This window comes from Carettochelys insculpta, chromosome 5 (assembly GCF_033958435.1).
Source record: "Carettochelys insculpta isolate YL-2023 chromosome 5, ASM3395843v1, whole genome shotgun sequence".
In the NCBI taxonomy this organism is placed as follows: domain Eukaryota; kingdom Metazoa; phylum Chordata; order Testudines; family Carettochelyidae; genus Carettochelys; species Carettochelys insculpta.
This window is the reverse complement of record NC_134141.1, coordinates 117,298,481-117,321,035: the sequence shown is the minus strand read 5'-3', so window position 1 is coordinate 117,321,035 and position 22,555 is coordinate 117,298,481. Positions and strand designations below refer to the sequence as shown.

The following is a 22,555-nucleotide window of genomic DNA, read 5'->3' as shown; positions in this document are numbered from 1 at the left end:
TTCGTAAGCATCCTCAGTCTCCACTCCAGTTGAACTTGGCCCTTGTGCAGAGAACCAACACAAAACCAAAGCAGTAAGGCCCAGATCTTCAAAGTGTACTTATTCTCCACCTCCAGTTGAAATGAATATTTGCAGGGAATGTGTAGCCATTCCTGGGATATTGGAGAGACAAGTGTGGCTAGGTAATATCTATTTTTGGACCAATTTCTGTTGGAAGAGAATAGCTTTCAAGCTACACAGAGCTCTACGTTGGCCATTGAAATCAATGGGAGTTAGGTGCTTTAAACACTTTTCAAGATCTGGGTCTCAGGCCTCAAAATGAAGTGCAAAAGTGTATACAACTTTTGTTCCTTTACAAAGTGCACATTTGAGGTTACCCTTTGTGCTTATCAGCTATGCCTTGGGACATATCCCATAATTTTGTCTTTATCAAGATTCTGGTGGCAGAAAGATGCCAAATTGGCAGCCCTAACCTAGAGACTTTTTTATCCATTAAAAGAAGTCCGGCGCAGACAGTAGTACTCTTAGCTTCCCCATGCTGCCCTGTTACTTGCCACATATGGAGAGGATGTCATTCATCAAGGTGGCCATCAAGAATTCCATTTGTAAGCTATCTATTGCTGTACAAACTTCCTAAGTGCTCCAGTCCTCTTAGAACTGCCTTTAAGGAGAAAGCCTTGAGTAGGTTTTTTTTAAAAGGGCAGCACAGCTTTTCAATATGGAATATATTCTAGCTTCACACATGCTTCACGTCTTTGGATTTTGCTCCAGTCTTGCAGCCAATAAGTTGACATAATCAGTCATTTGCTGATGATAGGCTTAGCTAGACTCTCTAGTCAGAGCATCTTTTGTTTGTAAATCTGATTTTGAAAGGCAAGGCTGAAAAAAGCAAAAATTTCTCTCCATTATAGATGTATATAAAAAGTTCTGTTTATGCAGATTTTTAAGATCATTTAGTGGTAGCTGTCAAATTGACAATTACTGAACAGTAATGTAAACAATATTGAAGATATTTCTGTCTGTCTGATGTATACTAAATTTAAGCTAAGTTATAAGGTGTGCTGTTTGGAAGTGTGGAAGATACAAGAGTGGAGCTACAGATAACAAGTTTATGCTTGTATTTCCTACTGATGAAGACTTTCACACAAGTTATTTCTATGGGTAGGTGAAGAGAATATCACTCTGCATGTATATACATTTATTATACATTTTTGCATGATTATACATGTAGGAGTGGTACAATTTTGACTTGAGACTTTTGATGCCATTTGTCCAACTATAATTTGACTCATGTAGACATGCATACTGAACTTACATTTGGCTTCTACACATAGAAATATTAGTAGTAACCAAAAAAGAAACCAAACATTGAAAGAATTATACTCAGCTCCCTACATTTTAGATAACATTCTTACTGAAAACATGGTCAAACAGTCAATATTGTACTTGACCCTCGTATCTTCTGCACTCAAGCATTTATTTTTATAGATCATACAATGTATTGATACCATATCACACTGAACTCTGATGATAAGACTGTGAAAACATGCCTTTGCATAATTCAATTGTTTTTGTAAATTCCACATGTGATTTAACCTAAAATGTGCAAAAGAACTGCAAAAAATGAATTTAATCATGAAAATGGTATTCTTGTACTTTGGATTTTCCTTTTTAAAAGGAAACTGTTGTCTTTCCAATAGATATCAGGATTTTTTTCCAGTAATAATCATCAGCATTTCATGTTGTGACATGTTTGCTCTTTTATACATTGACATTTAACTACCCATTTATTTTTGTGTTGGGTCTGTTTTTGAATTTGTAGTGTAACAACATTGTTCTATGAAACTGATGTCTGGGGCTGTTCTGAGTTGAAATGGTTTGTGAAATTTTTCATGTCAGGTTGCAGAACTGAACTTCAGCACAGTTTAAGCAAGATGCCTTCATAATGTTGTGCTTGAGTGAAGTGGGCTGCTAACTGCAGAATAAGAATTCCTTAAAATTGTTGTGTTGGATTATTTTTCTGAAGGATTAACTAAAAACTAAACATGCTCTGGTGGATCAGCCATGCAGTGAACCAAGTTTAAGCTTTAATTATACACTGATAGTTTTTTCTTCAGTGCCAAACACTTCTTGTGTTATGTCCCTAAAAAGCCAGAATTTCCTGAAACAAATGCTTCCTTTAGAGAACTGCTTTTATTTGTTTTATAATTTAGAAGCTTCTGTACTACCTATAGTAGTATTAGCCTTTTCCATGTATCTTTCTTCTGCAAATAAAAGCTATGCTGAGCTGACTGACATCAGCTGAGTCTTGACCCAGAATATTCTGATATTTTTACATGTACCACTCACTCTTTGGAGGAAATCTTGGTCCTGTTGAAGTCAATAAAAGTTTCACAGTTGATTTTCAATGGTGTAAGGATTTCACCCTCTGCAGTGCCTTGCATGCTGTCTAGATCAGTTAATTAGTGCTATTAAAGGAGGCAGGCATCCTTTTTGAATGAAAAGGGGGACTTTCATAATGATACTTGTTCTACTTCCTCTCCCAAATGATCCTTTTACTGGAAATTGATTTTGAGAGTAGGCTGCTTTTGGTACCCCCTCAAATTATGTGTTATTCCCAGCCCTCAGGAAAAGAAAATGGGTGTTTGAGATCTGGTGTCCACCATTACGTGAGAAAACAAAGTCATGCCAAAAATACCCCCTAAAACTTCTTGTTGTTTTTCAGTAATATTTGCCATTTTGTGAAATCCAGAAAATTTATATCCCCTACCCTATCGCCTTTGGTGGCAGTAGGTTTGTGCTGAACACATACTTGTCACTATGCTTTGCTTTTAACAGAAAACGCTGCCTGAGGGGGTACGATTCACTTGTTTATTTTTACATTTTTAGCACTCCTATATGAAAAAAGTCACCGTAGTTTTGACAAATGCCAGTGTCATTGGCAGGTGCAGTTTATGTAAGGATCTTGCCTGATGTTAAATGTACTGTAGTTGGATCAGTTCTCCCCAACCCCCATCTAAATCAGTGCCTAAAATGTAAGTTGTCATTTGAATTAGGTACAATTCCATAAACATTTTCTCTTGCCATACTTAACGTCTTGTCATTCCAAATATTATTTTTCCTTAAACTGAAACATTGTGTCTGTTTTTAGTGTTATAAATGTCACATTGCTAAATAAGGAGAATTTTATGCATTAATGTAAAGGATAATATGTAATTAAGAGAAATGAAAGGCTTAAATGGCGACATATTCTGTATCTTTTCTATTCATGCAAAGCTTAAAATGCCTCCGGTGTAGACTTTCTTCATCCAATTGAAGTTTAATCATTAATATATCTGCCTCTGACTTTTCCTTGAGGACACATTTAGGAAGATGTGAGGATTGTAGATGTAGAGATTTATGTTTTAAAAGTGTCTTTCACAGTGTGCATTATCTTATGTCTATTGCTTTTCCTTTCCTCCTCAGATGGACCTCCAGTTGTAGCTCATTATGATATATCGGACACAAACTCTGACTCTGAAGTGGTAAATGTGGACAATCTATTGGCAGCTGCAGTCGTTCAAGAGCACAATAATTCTGTAGGAAATCAGGACACAGGAGGTACCTGGAGGACCAGAGGTCTGCTAGAGGAGCTGAATGCCGACACAGGTTTGTCTGAAGAAACCTCTGTCTCTGATGCTGTAGCATGCATGCATCCTGAAATTGGTTATAAAACGTATAGAATAGCACATATCAGGTATATATAGTTATGTTGAAGAAATGTGTGTTGAGTGCACTTGGGTCTTGTTTAGGGACAGATTCTGCCACCCTGTCCTATGCTCAGTAGTCTTATTCTGTCTCGTTTCATTGAAATCAATGGACTCCTCACAGCGCAGGAGACTATAGTGCAGACTGGGTATGAACAACATTATATTGCTGTGAATCACCCGGCATCAACCTATTTATGCACGTCTGTGCTCAAAATTGTCTTTGGATGACATAAGAACCCCATTACAGCAACAGCAAACCCACCTCCAGGAATCGAAAAGTTGTTCAGCCAGTGCTTGATCCAACCTGTCAGCGCTCATTTCGGGGCCCAGAAGGCGCTGTCTGCAGCTGCTCTATGAATGCTACCATCAACCTTGAATTGTTTTCAAGGTTGTACCCTCTGCAAACTGTCCTTGAAGACATCCTCATGTCCTCAGTTGTGGTGCTTCCCGCACATCTTCAAGTATAGGCGGGTTACGTGGCCTGTATTTTCCACATTCATGAGACTAGTGAGGAGCTCTGTCGTCTCCATGCTTCTGTCAGAAATAGTAGCGAGGGAAAAGAGTGGCAGGGCCTGTGAGATTTTTAGAAGTGTGAAAACTATGACACACGGGGCATTATGGGATGGAGAAAGTTTCATGCTGGGCACTTGATCCCTAGGTCTTAGATTCCTGGGTGTATCATTCTATTCCACCAACACACTGAAAACGTTTCCCAAAAGGCACTGCACTGGATGTTGGTGCATGGCGATACCTGTGTCACACTGCACTTTGCATCCACGTAAGCACTCTTGATGAGTATGATGCAAGCTGACCAGTGTGCACACATGGGCAATGTACAGGCTTCGGCTGTTGTATGCTGACATCATCAAGCTTTAACGACAGTTGGTAGTTTGGAAACGGCCTACTGGCATAGGATGTGATCAGCTACTAATGATGACAGCAGGAATCTGTTTCCAGGAGAAGCTGAATCAGGCCTGTAGGTTAGATATATTCCACGCTACCTGTAAACATAAAGTTCAAATCCCAGCAGTGTCAAACTCAGCCCTTCAATCTTTCAAGGTAAATAAAATTAGTCCCATAACATTTACTATATATGTCTTTTGGCAGAGACTATCGAAAGCTTATGAGCTTGATTCCATAAGATGCCTGAGCACCTTTGTCTCAATCTAGCTAAGTATTTAAGCATGTACTTAGTTTTTATTTAAGTAGTCCATTTAAAACCAATAGATTAGTCATGTGATTAAAGTTTAAGTATGAGCTGGAAAGAGCTTGATTGGATTAGAGCCAGAAGGCTCAGCAACTTGCAAAGGTCAAGTCCTATATGACCAATCCTGAAAACACTATTTCACTCCTCCTTTAGCTTTAAGAATCAGTCTATTCATAGGCTGTGCGCCACAATTAGAGGAGTTTACAAGTTTGATACCCAACATCCAACCCAAAATCCTTGGGAGTTAAGCACCTAAATATCTTGGAGGATCTGGGCCTTAGATCCTATGTGTGCTACATTGACACTAAAGACCCATGACACCCTGACATTTTGCCCTATGTTATTAAGCTAAAATTCTACCCTCACCTTACAATTCACCAAAGACCTAATTGCATATCCGTGTTGTATGAAGGAATTCCGGTGTTCATAAAGTTTTTAAAGCACTATGGGGTGGTAGGATGGAAGATGTTGTAGAAATGCAACATCTACACTTGTTTTTAACCACAAGGAAAAATTTACTAGTACATATAAAAATGCCTTACTGATTTATCTCACTGCAAAACTGCTGGACGTCTGTTCTTCTCCCATCCCCAAACCATTGCTTGGAACTTCAAAACCGAAGTTGGATTTTTCATACAATCATACATGCAGACTATTCTGTTATTGAAGAGACAGCTGTGTGGAGCTATCACTGTTTTACCTCTTAAGAAACAACCAGCCAATCCACCATTTAATCACCCTATTGGAGAAAAATAATCATATTTCAATAATTGCATGGATTTTGCAAACATGTGAGGGTAGTGGGGGAGTCAGTCAAATTTTGGACCTACTTCTCTTACTGCGTCTTTAAAATTTGAAGTGCTGTATTCCTCTTACTGCTCACCTTTCCAAACACATTATGAAGAATAAGCCAAGTATGTTTGTAGTAAGGGTGGACAGTGGGAAATGTTATTGAATGATGTGAGATGCTGATGTGAGTGACTCTCATGGACCTCAGTGCACAGTTGATGCTAGAACCTAAAAATGGCAATTTAAATGTCACCATTTACTGTTTCACTGCACATCATTTTAGCAGAAATAAGCTAATGCTTATTCATTGTTGTTGGATGTAGAAGATACTTAGGCTAAATCTACACTTACTAGGAAAGTTGATGGCTGCTATGCAATTTGAGGTATGCCAATTGTGTACCTAAAATCGATTTTACAGCCATCAACATTGGTCCCTGTCTTCACTGCAGAAAGTCAGCAGAAACACTCCTCCTGCTGACATTCCTTAATCCCTGTTGTTTACAAGGAGTTCTGGGTTGAACTTTGATCCCGGAATGCGCCGTCTCTTGTGTGTGCGAAGCAGCTCCTTGGAAGATCAAAGCTAAGTGTTCACTCTTCTGCAGCTAGTGTAGACCTAGCCTTAGTCATTGTGACAGGATGAGACCAGGTGAACAACTTCCAAGAGGAAAAGCAGCTTGAAACAGCCCTGGCAATCAAGCAGGGTTAGAGCAGCTGGGCAAGAGGCTGCCCTAAATCAGTTAGGGACAGCTGATCCTACTTGAGGCTGACTTTTATACAGACCTTCCCTCCAGTAGGGTGGTGGGCAGAAAGTAGAAAGAGGTTGGAGAGTCAGACAAACAAGGCGGGAATTAGAGAGCAATTCAGACATCGGATATTCAGCCCAGAGACAGTGGAGGCAGGGAGCAGCTCCTGCTGGTAACCTGAGGGCTCAGCCAAAGGCTGAGGGGACTGAAGGCTGAGCCTGTTAGAACCAGGGTAGGGCCTTTACCTGCTGCACTTTGGGCCTTGGAACTGAAGCCTGCCCCCCCACCCCCAGCAGCAACCAGGCCCCACGCTGCGGGACTGTGGCCAGAGCAGAGGACTGGGACCCAAGAGATATACGCACCCTGTCACATCACCTTATGGCCAGGTAGGACAATTGGATTATCTAGTCCTGTATAGCACCACTCCCCAGCATCCACACACTAAATCCATCAACCAAAATTAGACCAAAGTTACAGCCCATAGACGAGATGTACCACTAGGAGAGAATAGGCAGGGACAGGAATGCACAGAGGCAGAGGCCCCTGCAGTAGCAAAGAAATGAGTGAGATGATCCAGGCAATTGACCAGCACCCACATGCTTTACAGGACGGTTAAAAAAAGAAAAAAAAAACGGTCAAGGTTACTGCCACCTGTGGCATTGTCAGATCCTGAATATGTGAACAAGAACCAGCCAGCCAACCGTCTGAAAGTGAGAATGCCTGGTGTCACCTCAGATCACTGGCCCACCTTGGCAATTTGTGTTCATGAACCAATGCAGTGCAGGCAAACAGTTCCTGTCAGTGTTTGTTGGAGAAGGTAATAAGTAATTCACACATTCCTTTCTGAGTTGAAAGTTCCTGTAAGGGCCATCCCAAGGATGGTTCAGGGCAAGCACTGCAGGCCCTGTGCTTCAAGGGGGCCCCATGGCAGCCACCTTAACAATCCCGTGGAGGGCCCAGGGTAGCACAGGGAGATACCTGGGGCCCCAGCAAAGGGAGGCAGCAGGGGTTTCTCCCCACCCCCACTTACTGCAGCTGTTGGAAATGAAGCAACCTGCTCTGCCACCCTCTCCCAGCCTGCTGTGCTCCATTTCACTGTGGATGTAGGAAGCAGAGGGCCCTAGCCCCAGGATGCTCCACTTTCTGCCACCACAGTGAAGCAGTGCACAGCGGGCTGTGAGAGGGCAGAGCAATCAAGCAAACTGTTGGGTCACTCCAGATGCTCCTGCCGTAGTCCCATCTGAAAGGGATCGGAGATACTGGCAATCAGTGTGTAGAGAGGCTAGTCTAGTTTTATGTGAGAAGGAAGTCTGTTTTCAAGAATCGGGGAGATGGTACTCTGCAGAGAGAAGAGCTACCTTTGTCAGGCTGGTTCTTTTTGCACACGTTGTTCAAGTTTAAGAGTTTAAGATGCATGAAGAAGGAATGGATAGTTTGTATTGATCTTTGATTGTGTGATTTCTCCTTCCCTTCCCCCTACTTTTAAAAATAAACCTGAAACACCACAGGTTTTATTCTGTTTACCCTGTGACTCTTGGGAAGTTTCTGTCTAACTGCACAGATCCAGGCCCTGTCGCACATACTGTCATTGAAGTTGATTTATTCACTGTAATGTTGCCTTTTCCGAGTCATGGGTGAGCTTGGGCTTGACTATGGCATTACTATTTCCTTGTCTGGTGATTTTTGTGCGTTCATTGTTTGTGGTGGAGATAACATTCAAACATAGTTGCCACAGAAAACAGTATAATCTTAAGAAAAGGTAAAAGGAAAGCAATTGTAAATTTTCCTCTTGCATCTTCAGTAACTGACTTGAAGGAATTTGCTCTCTCAAGGATAAGGTATCATTTGGATTTCATGTAGCTCTATTTCAGGATAGTTTGGGAGCAGCTTGCCTCCTAAGTCACTTCTGAAGTAGTACAGGGGGAAAATTTAATTATTTCTAGAGTTAGGAAGCTCTCGTAACAGTAATTTGGTATCACCTTTTGTGCGACAGCCCTATCACCTGAGCGACTGCAAACTAGATTGAACAAATCACTTCAATAAACAGTATCCACCAGTCCTGAAATGGGAGGGTATTAGATGAGATCCACTAATAGGTCCATTCATCTCCAATTCAATGATCATTATTGTTAGTTTGAGAACTATCTTTCAGGATTGCTTTCCTGAGTTCTTTAGGCTCAGATTGTGTTTTGCATTTTTTTTCTCCTATGCAGGTCATCTGGATCCAGGTTTGCTAGCAAGTGAGAAAATCTCTTCTGGTAATGCACAAGTCAATGAAGAAATTAATATTGCTTCTTCGGACAGCGAAGTAGAGATTGTGGGGGTCCAAGAACATGCAAGGTACTTACAATTTTTTGCTTTATATATGCATTTTGAAGTCTTCGGCTTATTCAAACCCTCTTAAACAGCCAAAATAAATTAAAACTAAAAACTCCGACAGACGTCCTATGTTGCCGTTTGTTAGCCATGGCCAGTGCCAAGCATGCAAAATCTATACAATTTTATTTAGGTTCTTATATTTGGCCTACCTTTGTTATATCAGTTGCCTGTCTGTTTTAGCCAATTAGTGTTTTCAGATGTACACAGATTAAGCATGTGGTTTCTTTATCAAATATATTGATTTTGATGTCAGGCATACCCAGCTTATCATGGGTTTAATTGGTGTACAGCTGAGCACACTAATCAGATGAGAAAATTATAGGTATTTTTAAAGGCACCCACTGTATGTGTGTACAGTGCCTTCAAAAATATGCACTTACTGCGTTTCAGTACTGAAATGATTTCTTGGGTATTTGGTTTAATTTCCCATTTTAGAAACATGGACCATTAAACACTTGCATGGTCAATGTGATAATATAAGGATGCTCGCTATGATTCGCTGCACCTTATTCACCATAGTGATATGGTTATAATATAATTATGGTGAATCTTCTATAAAATATGTCATGTGAGGGGTCACTGGAAAAATTAAGGCTTGCTGAATATGGTGATCCTATCTGTATGCATGCATCATTTTCGTATTTGGAGTTAGGAATGTTGACTTTTGAATGTTCTGGTTCCTGGGTAACATTCACAAAGTTTGGTTACCTACCAGCAGATTGTGAAGGGGACATCCAAGATAACGGCTCATCAGCAAAGACAAGGGGCCGTGGGAAGAGCTTGGCCTCACCTGATAAGCTTTCCTGTAGATGCTTCATCCAAAACATAAGTAATGGCTGCCTGACTCAAAGTGTGCAAGGCGATGTGAGAAGATCATGTGTTACTGAACTCCATCTTGTTGCTGGTATTTTTCTACAAATTGTGCTTGAGGGCTTGTCTTGAAACAAAGTTCCCTCCATGCGGAAGAAGCTACAAAAGGGGAGGTGATAGCATCAGTAGGCCTTCTGTTCCCTACAAGACAAAACCTGGTAACACATGATGAACAAAGAGTGAACTGGGGAAGTGGGGGTGGCAGGGGAGAAAGTCTGCCTGGGGATGGAAGCTTGGTGGACTGTTAAATGCTTTCTAGCCTGGTGGGATACTACTTTATTGAAATCCTATTCCCTGCAGAGAACTTTGATGACTTTATTTTATTTCTTATGGCAATCTACTTTGATCTGTACACTGTTACTTATAGGCTATGTTACACTTGCCCCCTTCTTCGAAGGGGGTGTGGTAATCAGGGTGATGGGAGATTACTAAAAAAGTGCTGTAATATACAGCACTTCATTAAGCAAATTCTCCCCCACAGCAACTTCGAAGTGTCAAACTTCAGAGTACCAGCTCACATGTAGCCCATGGGCACTTCGAAGTGCCTGTGGCTACGTAGCATGCCGGCACTTTGAAGTTTAACACTTGGAAATTGCCACGGGGGAGAATTTGCCTAATAAAGTGCTGCATATGCATCGCAGCACTTCATTAGTAATCTCCCATCGCCCTGATTGGAGGCAAGTGTAGACGTAGGCATAATCACTTAAAATGTGTCTTTTGGTAGTTTTTTATTTTTACCGAAAACACTATGTTTTAACATAAGAACATAAGAATGGCCATACTGGGTCAGACCAAAGGTCCATCCAGCCCAGCATCCCATCTGCCGACGGTGGCCAATGCCAGGTGCCCCAGAGAAGGAGAACAGAAGACAATGATCAAGTGATTTATCTCCTGCCATCCATCTCCTGCCCTTGTTCTGAAGGCTGGGCACCATACTTTATCCCTGGCTAATAGCCATTTATGGACCTAACCTGCAAAAATGTATCAAGCTCTTTTTTAAACCCTAATAGAGTCCTGGCCTTCACAGCCTCCTCGGGCAAGGAGTTCCACAGGTTGACTGTGCGCTGTGTGAAGAAAAATTTCCTTTTATTAGTTTTGAACCTACTACCCATCAATTTCATTTGGTGTCCCCTCGTTCTTGTATTATGGGAAAAGGTAAATAATTTTTCTATATTCACTTTCTCCACACCATTCATGATTTTATATACCTCTATCATATCGCCCCTCAATCGCCTCTTTTCCAAACTGAAAAGTCCCAGTCTCTCTAGCCTCTCCCCATATGGGACCCGTTCCAAGCCCCTAATCATCTTAGTCGCCCTTTTCTGAACCTTTTCTAATGCCAATATATCTTTTTTGAGGTGAGGAGACCACATCTGCACGCAGTACTCAAGATGTGGGCGTACCATAGTTTTATATAGGGGAAGTATGATATCTTTTGTCTTATTATCGATCCCTTTTTTAATAATTCCTAACATCCTATTTGCCTTACTAACTGCCGCTGCACACTGCGTGGATGTCTTCAGAGAACTATCCACTATAACTCCAAGATCCCTTTCCTGATCTGTCGTAGCTAAATTTGACCCCATCATGTAGTACGTGTAATTTGGGTTATTTTTTCCAACATGCATTACCTTACACTTACCCACATTAAATTAAAAGCTGCCCTTTTCTCTCTCACTGCCTTTTTAACATGGCTGTTTAGCCATGGTGGTTCTTTGTTAGGTCTCTTACTGTGTTTTTTTATTTGGGGTATACATTTAAGTTGGGCCTCTAGTATGGTGTCTTTAAACAGTTTCCATGCAGCTTCCAGGGATTTTAGTTTCATTACTCTACCTTTTAGTTTCTGTTTAACTAGCTTCCTCATTTTGGTGTAATTCCCCTTTTTGAAATTAAATGCCAGAGTGTTTGACTGCTGCGGTGTTCTTCCCAATACAGGAATATTAAAAGTTATTATATTGTGGTCACTATTTCCAAGCGGTCCAGTAACAGTTACCTCTTGGACCAGATCCTGCGTTCCAGTCAAGACTAGATCGAGAATTGACTCTCCCCTTGTGGGTTCCTGTACTAGCTGCTCCAAGAAGCAGTCATTTAAGGCATCAAGAAATTTAATCTCTGAATCCCGTCCTGAGGTGACATGCACCCAATCAATATGGGGATAATTGAAATCTCCTATTATTACTGTGTTTTTTATTTTGATAGCCTCTCTAATCTCCCTTAACATTTCAGCATCACTATCACTGTCCTGGTTAGGTGGTCGGTAATATACTCCTAATGCCATATTCATATTAGAGGAATGAATTGTTATCCATAATGATTCTATGGAACATTTTGATTCCTTTAGGATTTTTGCTTCATTTGATTCTATATTATCCTTCACATATAGTACCACTCCGCCACCCGCACGACCTGTTCTGTCTTTCCGATATAATTTATATCCCGGTATGATAGTGTCCCACTGATTGTCCTCATTCCACCGTGTTTCTGAGATGCCTATTATGTCAACTTCCTCCTTTGATATGAGGTACTCCAGTTCACCCATCTTATTAGACAGACTCCTAGCATTAGTGTAAAAGCACGTTAAAAAACTACCACTATTTATATGTCCGCCTTTCACAGACGCGTTGGATTTTTTTATATGCGATTGTTTCACATCTGATCTTGCCCATATATTATTTCCCACGTTCGCTATCTGACTAACTTCTAGAGAATCCCTATCTATGGAGCCTCGTGTAAGAGAAGTCTCTGTCCGATCCAGGTGCTCCCCCGCACCAATCGGCTTTCCCCCACCTCTTAGTTTAAAAACTGCTCTACGACCTTTTTAATGTTTAATGCCAGCAGTCTGGATCCACCTTGATTTAGGTGGAGCCCATCATTCCTGTATAGGCTCCCCCTACCCCAAAAGTGTTCCCAGTTCCTAATAAATCTAAACCCCTCTTCCCTACACCATCGTCTCATCCACGCATTGAGACTCTGAAGTTCTGCCTGTCTATCTGGCCCTGCGCGTGGAACTGGAAGTTTTGCTTGAAGTACTTGGGGAATTGGGTCAGGGACCAGTGTATTGTCATCTTCACATCGAAGGAGGAGCAAATTGGCTGTTCATCTTTACTGGTCAAGCTTTTGACCAGGGTAAGATGGTACAGCTCTGGGGTCCTACACTGTGCAGCTGGGTCGTGGGCGGGGCAGTAGTTGTTAATTCATAAATGGCTTAGGATAGTAGTCACATAACTGCAGCTAGGTCTGTCCCTACCTGTGTAAGTGTCTGTGTAAATGCAAGTGTTCAGGGGACTGTGTGATGTTGTTACACACTAGTGTGAGAGGAATCCCAGGCTGGTTGAGAAATAGGGTGCAGTGAAACCCCAATTCCAGGTTGGATCCAGGTGGCTCCATTACACCCACTGTATATCAGTTGGATTGATCCCTTTCCCAGATAATTGGACCAACAACTGTTGTCTACGTGTGTGTTAGCCGGTGGCCGGGTAATGTGCGGTGAGGTACCAACTATGCCCTTGTTACCATCCGAGTCTTTAACTGCGAGAGCTTGGAGCTCGTCGCTGTGGGCAGCCGGGCCAGGCTGACGGATGCCCCTGGGTCCTAAACAACCCAGTTTTTAATTGCTAGACCAGGAAGCTCCTAGCACTCTCTCCTATGGCCAGGCTGTGGTAACCAAACGGTTAAAGTTTTTTATTGTGCCGGCTGTGTTGGAGTGACAGAGAGTAACAGCAGTCAGGCTTAGATCTTAACTAGTTACAAGTTTATTAAGCTACAGTTATAAGCGTGCGGTTACAAATGGCTATTGTCTGCTTCTTATATGCTAGCAGAGTACAGGTGTTAACAGGTTACGTTACAATCCAATCCAAAGATACCTGTTACCATTTAACACAATGATATCTTAATACAACAACATCTAGTTACGGAGCTCTAATTCTTTATCTGTGTACACCAAAAGGAGACCTTAATGTGGGTGTATCTTACCCTCCTTGTGTCTCTCAATACCAGCGTAGCCAAGCCAGGATCAGTCACTCAGTTCCGCGGAAAGACAAATATTAGGTTGGGCGTCCCCAGTTGCGGACCTCGGGAGGAAATCACCTGACACGACCAGCAGGTAGTTGGTGGGAATGCACTCAGAGTCAGAGTGCTGCTGGGCCCATCTTTATACCCCTTAGGTCACGTATTCTCTTTCTTATCTATGGTGCCAGATCGTACTGGTCTGTCTTTTGTGACGCCAGTTTTCACTTGTAAGACAGGAGAAAAGCAATTTGGGAGTACAGGACATTCTTTTACAAGGGTGGAGATTTTTCTTCTGGGATGGTATGTGTGTGCGCATCAAATCCATCAATGCCAGCTGGGGTAATTTCCTGAGGCCCCCTCCGTTAATGGTTAGCCTGCTAGCCGTCTATCTGTGTTTTCAGTTCCTCAGGGTCACGATGAGCCAGCACATCTGGGCCTCAGTGAGAGACATCAAAGACTGTGCTGTTTAACTTCTGTTCAGTGCCCTGTGTGCTCTGAGGCACCTTAGAGGGGAGGCAAAAGCTGGTCTGTAGTGGAGAGATTTTGTCTGGCTACAGTGTGCTATGTTCACAAACGAGTGAACTGTAAGCACGCCCCAGTTGGGGTTGACTCTATTTTTTTAGAATAAGGATCCGATGAAACCACGTTAGCATGTGACCGGTTTTGTTCTTACTGGAACTCGTCAGGCGTGCGTAAACTGCTGTCTATTGCGTGATTTGAACCCAGGACACCTTCATCATAGTCAGGGATGATACCATATCTCCACAGGTTCACAGCATCCGTTGTGGGAAAGGAGTATATGTAGATCAGTTGGATTGATTGTTTTCCCAGATAATTGGACCAACAACTGTGTACACCCACTGTATCTTAAAAATTAGCTAATACATTTTTGGAAGCCCTTCATTTCAGGATATTCCATGCACCTACCCTGAGATGAAATTGGAGAGTTAACTTATGGTATACTGATAATTCTTCTAAAGACTCTCCCACTTGGAATACATGGAGTTCATCCTGCACATGTATTATCTAGAAGGTCTTTCTCCTCATGATAAATTAAATTGGCCTCTCCTCCACTACTGGTTGATCCTCTTTAGTTGGATGCCCTTGGGACCTGACTAGTGCTGAACAAGAGAATTTACCAAACCACTGGAGGTCAATATTGTCCACCAGCATTACCAACACTTCCACTTCTTATTACACTCTTATAACACATTTAGGGGTAAATTTGAACTGAAAAACATCACGGAACACTGGGAACCAGGACTGGTGGCTGTAAAACTTTATGGGACCAGGAGAAACTTGGCCACACCCATGATAAATAGACTTCCGTCTAACTAAAATCATGCCTGATGAGAGAATGCTGGACTAGAGAGGTTCAACCTGTACTAGTTTGTGTTAATAGTAATCAAATTTATGTGTTAATACTAATCCTTTTCTCTCTCTTGCTTTGTTAAACTTTCTAAGTTGTTCCCCTAGTTATACTTAAAATGCAGTCCTTTCTAAATTGAGTGCACAGTTGCTGGTGAAAATTAGTTTTAGCAGACATAGATTTGTTCATATAGAAATATTTCCTTCACTTCAGAAAGGAAGGAAGGGTCTAATGTTTTTATAGCACGTTTTTCTTAAGTCAGACTTAGGTAGGTTTTCCTTTTGGTTGTCACTGTTTTACTATCAATGGGAAACCACTTCTCACCAGTTCTATTTGCAACTTGCACCTTTTGGTTGGTTGTTTACTGTTTAGAATTTTATTTCTCTTGCAAGTCTAGGCTTGCAGTTATGAAGTATTGATGGGCTTCTGACAGGGTTGTCGTGGAAAAGGTTTTAGGTGTTAGATCAGTATTTTTTGCATGACTAGGTGGTATGCTTGGATTCAGTTCTGTTAATTCATGTGGCATTTTTTACGTGCTCCATACTCTGTAGTGTTTCTGGATTGATGCGGGCTTTGAAGCCCAAGTTTGTATTTTTTCATTTGTGGTGGTTTGGTGACATTTTTGATATGATGACATTTTTCATTATTAGAAATGATTTGGCATTTAGTTAGAGCACTAAATCCTATTGTTATGTGTTGTTTTTGCCTGAATTTGTGGAATGGATTTCCTACCATGCATGTATTTAAAAAAATCCTTTTCTTCTTTTCTGTTTGGGTCTTGTTGCATCTATTTAATACTTTGTTTACTTTAGGCTCACGTTGTAAAGCATGTTACCTCAGCTAGTGTTTGAGCCATCTACGGTTGGCTACCTTTTGTGATTTGTTCAAGAATATGATTTTTTTTTGTCAGGCATCATTTCTATGTAGTAGTCTATTGCTATATTTTTGTTGCCTTAAGGATGAGAAGTTATCTTTAGCTTTACCTAGATCCCAAAGGTCTGGGCTGCATTGCTGTTTAAGTTGATATAAGTTCTGTCGTTCTGGAGCGTAAAAAAGTCAAACATCTGGGAGAGATTTTGCTTATATTGAACTAACACAGCGTCTCTACACTGTGCTGTGCCAGTGGAGATGCTTCCTGCCAACTTACCTCTCATCTCTTGAAGAGATGAAATACTGAAGTTGATGGGAGAGCACTGTCCCATCAGCTCATGTCTTCACCAGGCACACTAAATCAACATCACTTCATCCATTGCAGTGGTGCCGATTTAGTGCATGGTATATATAGGCAAGGCCAAAGAGACTGTCATTGATGTTGGAACACTGCACTGTAATTATCATGTTTTTGTGGATTCAAGCATCATGAAATACTTCTGTTTTGGCCATTGTCTCATACTATCTATTATTATTAAAGCCAAATCCTGGATTTAGCTAGAGCTTCAGACTTCTGCGTATGATGAATTTTTGTTAGAGATGTACCACAGCAAAAGGTTTGAGACAACAAGTAGATGGAAAAGCCACTTTGAACTTTACATCTATGGGTAAAAAGTAGGTCACAGGCAGAAGGGGAAACATGAATGCAATATTCCAGTACTTCTCGGAACAGCCCTACTGGGTCAGATCAAAGGTCCATCTAGCACAGTATCCTATCTTTTCAACAGTGGCCAATGCCCAAACTAGACCATTGAATTCAAAGTACAATGGCCCAGAAAGCTGGGCCAGGGCTTGTCTGGAATTTGAATCAGGGACCTTTTGCTTCCCAAATGAGAATCATTAACCTAGACCAACAAACCACGTCTGAAGAGCAGTAAAAGCAACATTAAAATATCACCTTGGTCAAGGAAGATTTTAATCTTATTGTATTATGAAAACCTCCTCTTCCCATCACAGAGAAATGGGAGGGAATTTAACCCAAAAAGACCTGTGAAAATAGATCTAGCTGTCACCGTACAGAATTAAAAAAATTGGAATGCATGGAGTGGTTTGAAAGATTTACTGGCACTGTACAAAATATCGGTATATGTCTGCTGTAAGGCAAGTACAGTAAAACCTCGAGTTACACGGGGGTTGCATTTGTGCAACCCGCCCTTAACTCGAATTTTTGTGCAAGTTGAGGAGAACAGGAACCAGGCTGCAGGCTGGTTTCCAGCTCCCCTGGGCTTACAGGAGATGGGAAACTGACCAGCCCAGAAGGACTGGTCAGTTTCCTGGCTCCCACAGTGGCAGAGAGCTGGGAACCAGGAGGCAGCCTGGTTCCCATCTCCCAGCTGCTTGCAGGACCCAGGAAACTGACCAGCTGATCAGTTTCCTGGGTTCTGCAAGTGGCAGGGAGCTGGGAATTGAGCAGCAGCCTGGCTCCTGCTCCCCTCTGCTTACAGAGAGGGGAAACTGAGAAGGGCAGCAGCCTTGTTCAGTTTCCTGGCTCCAGCCAGTGGAGGGGAGCCAGAAAACTAACCAGGGCTTCTGCCCTGCTCGTTTTCCCAGCTCTGCAAGTGGAGGGGAGCCAGGAGCCAGGCTGCTGCCTGATTCCCAGCTCCCCACCACTTTGGAGACTGGGAAACCACTCCTGTCAGCTTCAGCAGCCTGACTCGCAGCTGCTGCCCTTGACAGCAGCAACTGCCGCCCCTGACAGAAGCAGGAAACTGCTCCTGTCAGGGGTAGCAGGCGCATTAACCCTAGACACGCGCAACTTGATTGCACATATCTCGAGGGTTTGCTGTATCACCTGTATTAATGGGAATTTGGTCTCGTAGGAATTTTTTTCCTTTTCTTCATGAAAGGTTTTCCTATTGAAAAATGTCTTCTTAATAAAGGCTAATGGCTGCAATTCCCAGCAGAAAAAAATACCCTGTTCCCCCCACCCATCCCCAGTACAATGCACATATTTGAACAGTACATAACGCTACATTACATAGCGTATTTCTAATGGTAGGAGTCCCACATGCATGACTTCCTGCGAGCGTCATTCCTTTCTGCTGGCAAAATTGGATCCTTTGTATTTCAGTAACTGACTGCAGGGAAGCTTCATTCTAAGCTCTACATTGTTTTCTGTTCTGTGGGCTTAGGTTCCAGGGCTTATTGTTCAGAGTGTATATAAAAGCTGTTGAAAGGCATGTGGGTCCACCCACATGGACTTCACCAATGGAAAAGACAGGAGGAAAGTTTGAAGAGAGACCTGTTAATTAACACATTGTCACAAGTCACCATTGTGGTGTTCTGACTGGTATCCTGCTTTGTCAGTGATGATAATGGTTCGGCCATGTGGACACGCCCTTGTTGTGTACCACATGAGCCCTGCACAGATGGCTGATGTGGTAGACTCCAAGGGAGCCCCTGAAAGACCACAGAATTGGATAAAGATTGAAGGTGCCCGAAAAAAGTTTATTGTTAAATGAAGCACAGTAATAGTTGTCAGCAGACTTTGCCGAACCACTATGCATATGTATCCCGTATCAATCAACTCGACTCAGGTCAGACATGGAATCTGTCACTGCTCTCCAGGTTGCAAAAAGACAACTCTTTGGGGCACCCTTATACACAGGTTCAAACAAGTTACATGTCACTCCTGACGTATCAGGTTGCCGCCTTCTGATGTACCTAGATCCACCCATTACTTTGTACATGATGGTTTAATTAAAACATCACTGTCCATGCTGTCATCCTGACCCTGTCCTGAACCTGGGTTGGTACGTCTGTTGCTTGTGGGGAAGCACATTGGTACCAAGATGTTTCTTCACAAGATGTTCAGTTACAACCCCCCTGGAATGTATTTTCCAACTTATGTCTCGTATCAATTAGGTGTGTTTCTGCAGTACTCAGCCCTGTTTGTGCCACGTGCTATGAGCAGGGCCTGCCTCTTGCTCACAGCTTCACACCCGGCCTGTGATATAGAGGCTTGTTTCAGGCCCCAATCTTACTACAAGTTGAATCCCTTAATCTGGCACCCTCTGGGCCTCACTGGTGCTGAATGAGAGAACTTGCTGGACCAAGGGAGGTCAGTATTGTGTAGCACATTACCAACACTTCCACTGCTTAATGGGCTCTTAGAAGCCATTTGGGGCAAATTACAGCCGAACAACAGCACAGAACACTGAGAGCCAGGACTGGTGGCTGTAAACAAACTTTGCGGAACCACAGGAAACTTGGTCACACCCGTGATAAGTGGTCATCTGGCTAACTGAAATCGTGCCGGATTACAGATGTTGCCGGTCAAGAGAGTTCTAGACAAGAGAGGTTCAACCTGTACAATTGCAACTAAGGGCCTTATGTAGAGAGTCGACAGTAATGTTAATGTTTTTGCTCTTTGCTTTGCTGCAGGTGTGCCCATCCTAGGGGAGGTGTGATTCAGAGTGTGTCGTCTTGGAAGCATGGCTCAGGCTCACAGTACAGTAGCACTCGGCAAACACAGTCATGGACATCTGTGACCCCCCAGCAGAATTGGTCTTCACCCCCAGAAGTGGTTGATCTCACTTTGGAAGAGGATACCAGACGCAAATATCTACTGTAATGCAGTGTCACTGTGTTCTTGCCCCCCACCCATCCCCTCCCCTCTTTATGGCACAGAAGTTCATTGTTTTAGCTTCAGCTTCAGAAGCCCAGTTCTTAGCTTTATGGACTTCAAACTCCTGGAGAATTTTCTTTTCCATCAGAATGCAGTGTCATTTTAATATCGCTTAAAATATTTTACCTTCTCAAAGGAGGATTTTTCCTAATATGAAAACTTGATAGCACTGAATTTAAATGACGCCTACAGTTATGGATTGTGTGTTAATCTAAAGAAATAATTGTTCAGACAGATACATGCTCCCATCCTCTCCCACCTCTGAAGTGATATCAAAATGATTTTTATTTACCAGTAAATTGATTTTGTTTGTACAAGCTAGTGTTTTTGGTGTGCGAGCATCAGAGATGGTAATCGCCTGATTTTGAGAGGTGCTCAGCCTTGCTTCGTTGATTTCAGTGGACCTGCGAGTGCTCAGCCCTTCTGAAAATTGGACCACCAATATTTATACCCAATGTGGCTTAGTTTCTTTACCAGCAGGACTGTCATTTTAATAGAAAGTCCCATAGCATGTGCACTGGACAGCTTTTTAATTAAAGCGTTGTCATTTTCTATGTAATTTATAGTTTACAATTCTATTCAGTGCTGTGTCTTCTGTCTTTCTTGGCCTATGGTGTTTTACTGGTCGTTTTGCCACAGCATGTTGTATTTTTTTCAGATTACAGTGACTTAATAACAGCCAATCGTCATAAAAGCATAAGAAAAAAAATTACAAAAAGACGCAGCGTCCTTGCCCATTTTAAAGTGATCTGAATCCCTTGCATGTTAAACTCCACCTATTTTTTTTAATCATACTTCTCAATCTTCTTCAGAAAAGTTCCTTTTGTACTTCACTTCTTTTCTTCATCTTCTCCAAAAATGTATTCTATCAGACCCCATTCCAGCAGAGTCTATAAACAAATGTGTAACTTTACACACCAGAGTATCCCCATGGAAATCAATGTGTCTCCTCCAATGCTAAAACTGTGAATGTGCTTAAATATTTTGTGGGATCAGGGCCTGTATTTGCCCTTTGGGTTTTAAGAAGTTCTGTCCTATTTGCCTATTCTTAGGTTATGTTTTTTCCTAATGTTTGAACCTCTTAGGGTCTGATCCTGCAAATGAAGCCTGGTGCTTACTACAGTGACATCAGTTGAACTGGACACTCTAGTAAGCATTAGTTCATGTTGCAGTAAGTATTGAAGTAGCCCTTAATTAAACACACACTGGCTTTTGTTCAAGGCAAAAACCAAAGACTAAACTTCAAAACAAGAGGCTGTTCACTTTAAGTATCTATTGTGCAATTGAAATACGTCCTTTCGTATTCAAAATGCTTGTAATAGAATTTTTCTACTGTTCCAGCATAGAATTTTTACCAACTAGGGTTAAACAGCAAGTACACGGGACACCAGGAGTCCTAATCTGGTTGACTTGGTGTCAGTATGCAAAAGCGGAGCATGTCTCACAAAGTTTGTTTGGCTTCCAAAAATCAGCTGTATGGACAAGCATTTCGCCTTTGTTAGCACAGATCTGTTCTAAAAGTGATTCGAGTATTGTTAATAGCAAATGGCCTGCTTTGCTTCAAAAAGTGGAAAGATTGCAACTGCACTTTAAACAGCAACTAGGTAAAGGATTTCTGTTCTCTTTTCAAAGTTTCTAAAACGTTACATGGTGATCAGCGTGTTGCATGACCATAACCTGTAAAATGTATTTGGGGCTTCAACTGGTCTTTGTTGGAGGGTGGGAGGGGGTGCAGTAAATGAAATCCATAATCATTGCAATAGAAAACTGTTCTGTAATACACTATATTAATAGTGACTAGTTTTCTCATAACTGGTTAATTGCATAACTCCTCCGTCATTGTAGCAGATTAGCACCATTCTGTAGGTTAACTGGGAAAGCTGATTTAGTGTGGCTGCTTTTTACTGTTTCATGCATTTGTCTTTAAAAGATCAGTTTCTAAGAGAGCTGCAGGGACCTATCTGTAGTCCTTCCATTTAAAAATTTGCAAACAGACTTTGTTTCTCAGTTTGTATATGATGTGACTTCCATGTATATATAAAAGTGACTGCATCCTAACCAAACTTCCTTCAATTGTGCACTGTGTTTGTTTTAAACAGATCATGTATTTTAGTCTGATGCTGGTTTTCTTTTATTTAAAACACTACATAGTTCTTTTATTCAAAGACATTTTAAAGGTTAGTGATCTAAAAACCACAATCACTGGATAGCTAGGAAGTACTTCTTTTTTTTTTTTGGGGGGGGGGGGGGGGATTTTTTAAGAGAGCAAAAGATGCCTGGGCAGTTTTACTGTTCTCAACAGGAAAGTGAAATGTTAGTCATTGTATGGCTAAGAACCAAGTCACTTGGGGCCTAACTCAGAGTCCACTGAAGGCAATAAGAAGCTTTCAATTGGCTTCTCTCAGCACTGTCTTAAGCCCTTTATGGTTCAGCAGTTCCTCTGTGGCTAGCATTTGAACTTGGAATCTTCTGCAATGGAGACAAATCATTGCTTAGACTTTAATGTTCAGAATGTGCAACTCTAGTAAAAATTTAGTTCTTCTTGACACTCGTCATTTAGTTCTCATTTTCCATCTAGTATTTAATGGGATTTGGAGGAAAAATTAATAATAAAACAGAGTGTTATATATATATATATATATATATATAAATATATATATATTTTTTGGTGCAAGATGAGACCTTCTGTTTTTGAAACAAGTCTGTAGCATAAAGGTTAAACTATTTTAAGACAAAATAAAATAGAGTGTATTATTTAAACAATGTTATCTTGTTTGGGAGTTTTTTTCCACTTTCATTTAATATGGTGATATTTGGAGTGCCTCCAAAAGAAAGCTTTTAAGCCCTGAGTAGCTTATATACTTTTAGCATTCATCACTACTC

General features: G+C 41.5%; 1 protein-coding gene across 1 annotated transcript in view; it reads left to right on the top strand.

The window, feature by feature from the left end:
- ARK2N (arkadia (RNF111) N-terminal like PKA signaling regulator 2N) overlaps nt 1-21,923 on the top strand; it is an 86,049-nt gene extending 64,126 nt beyond the window's left edge. Inside the window, exons 3-5 of the mRNA XM_074995820.1 lie at nt 3,466-3,648; nt 8,702-8,828; nt 19,429-21,923. Coding sequence (XP_074851921.1) covers nt 3,466-3,648; nt 8,702-8,828; nt 19,429-19,618 — 500 coding nt within the window. The 3' untranslated portion in view covers nt 19,619-21,923. The remainder of the gene's footprint in view (nt 1-3,465; nt 3,649-8,701; nt 8,829-19,428) is intronic.
- Nucleotides 21,924-22,555: the final 632 nt, after the last annotated feature.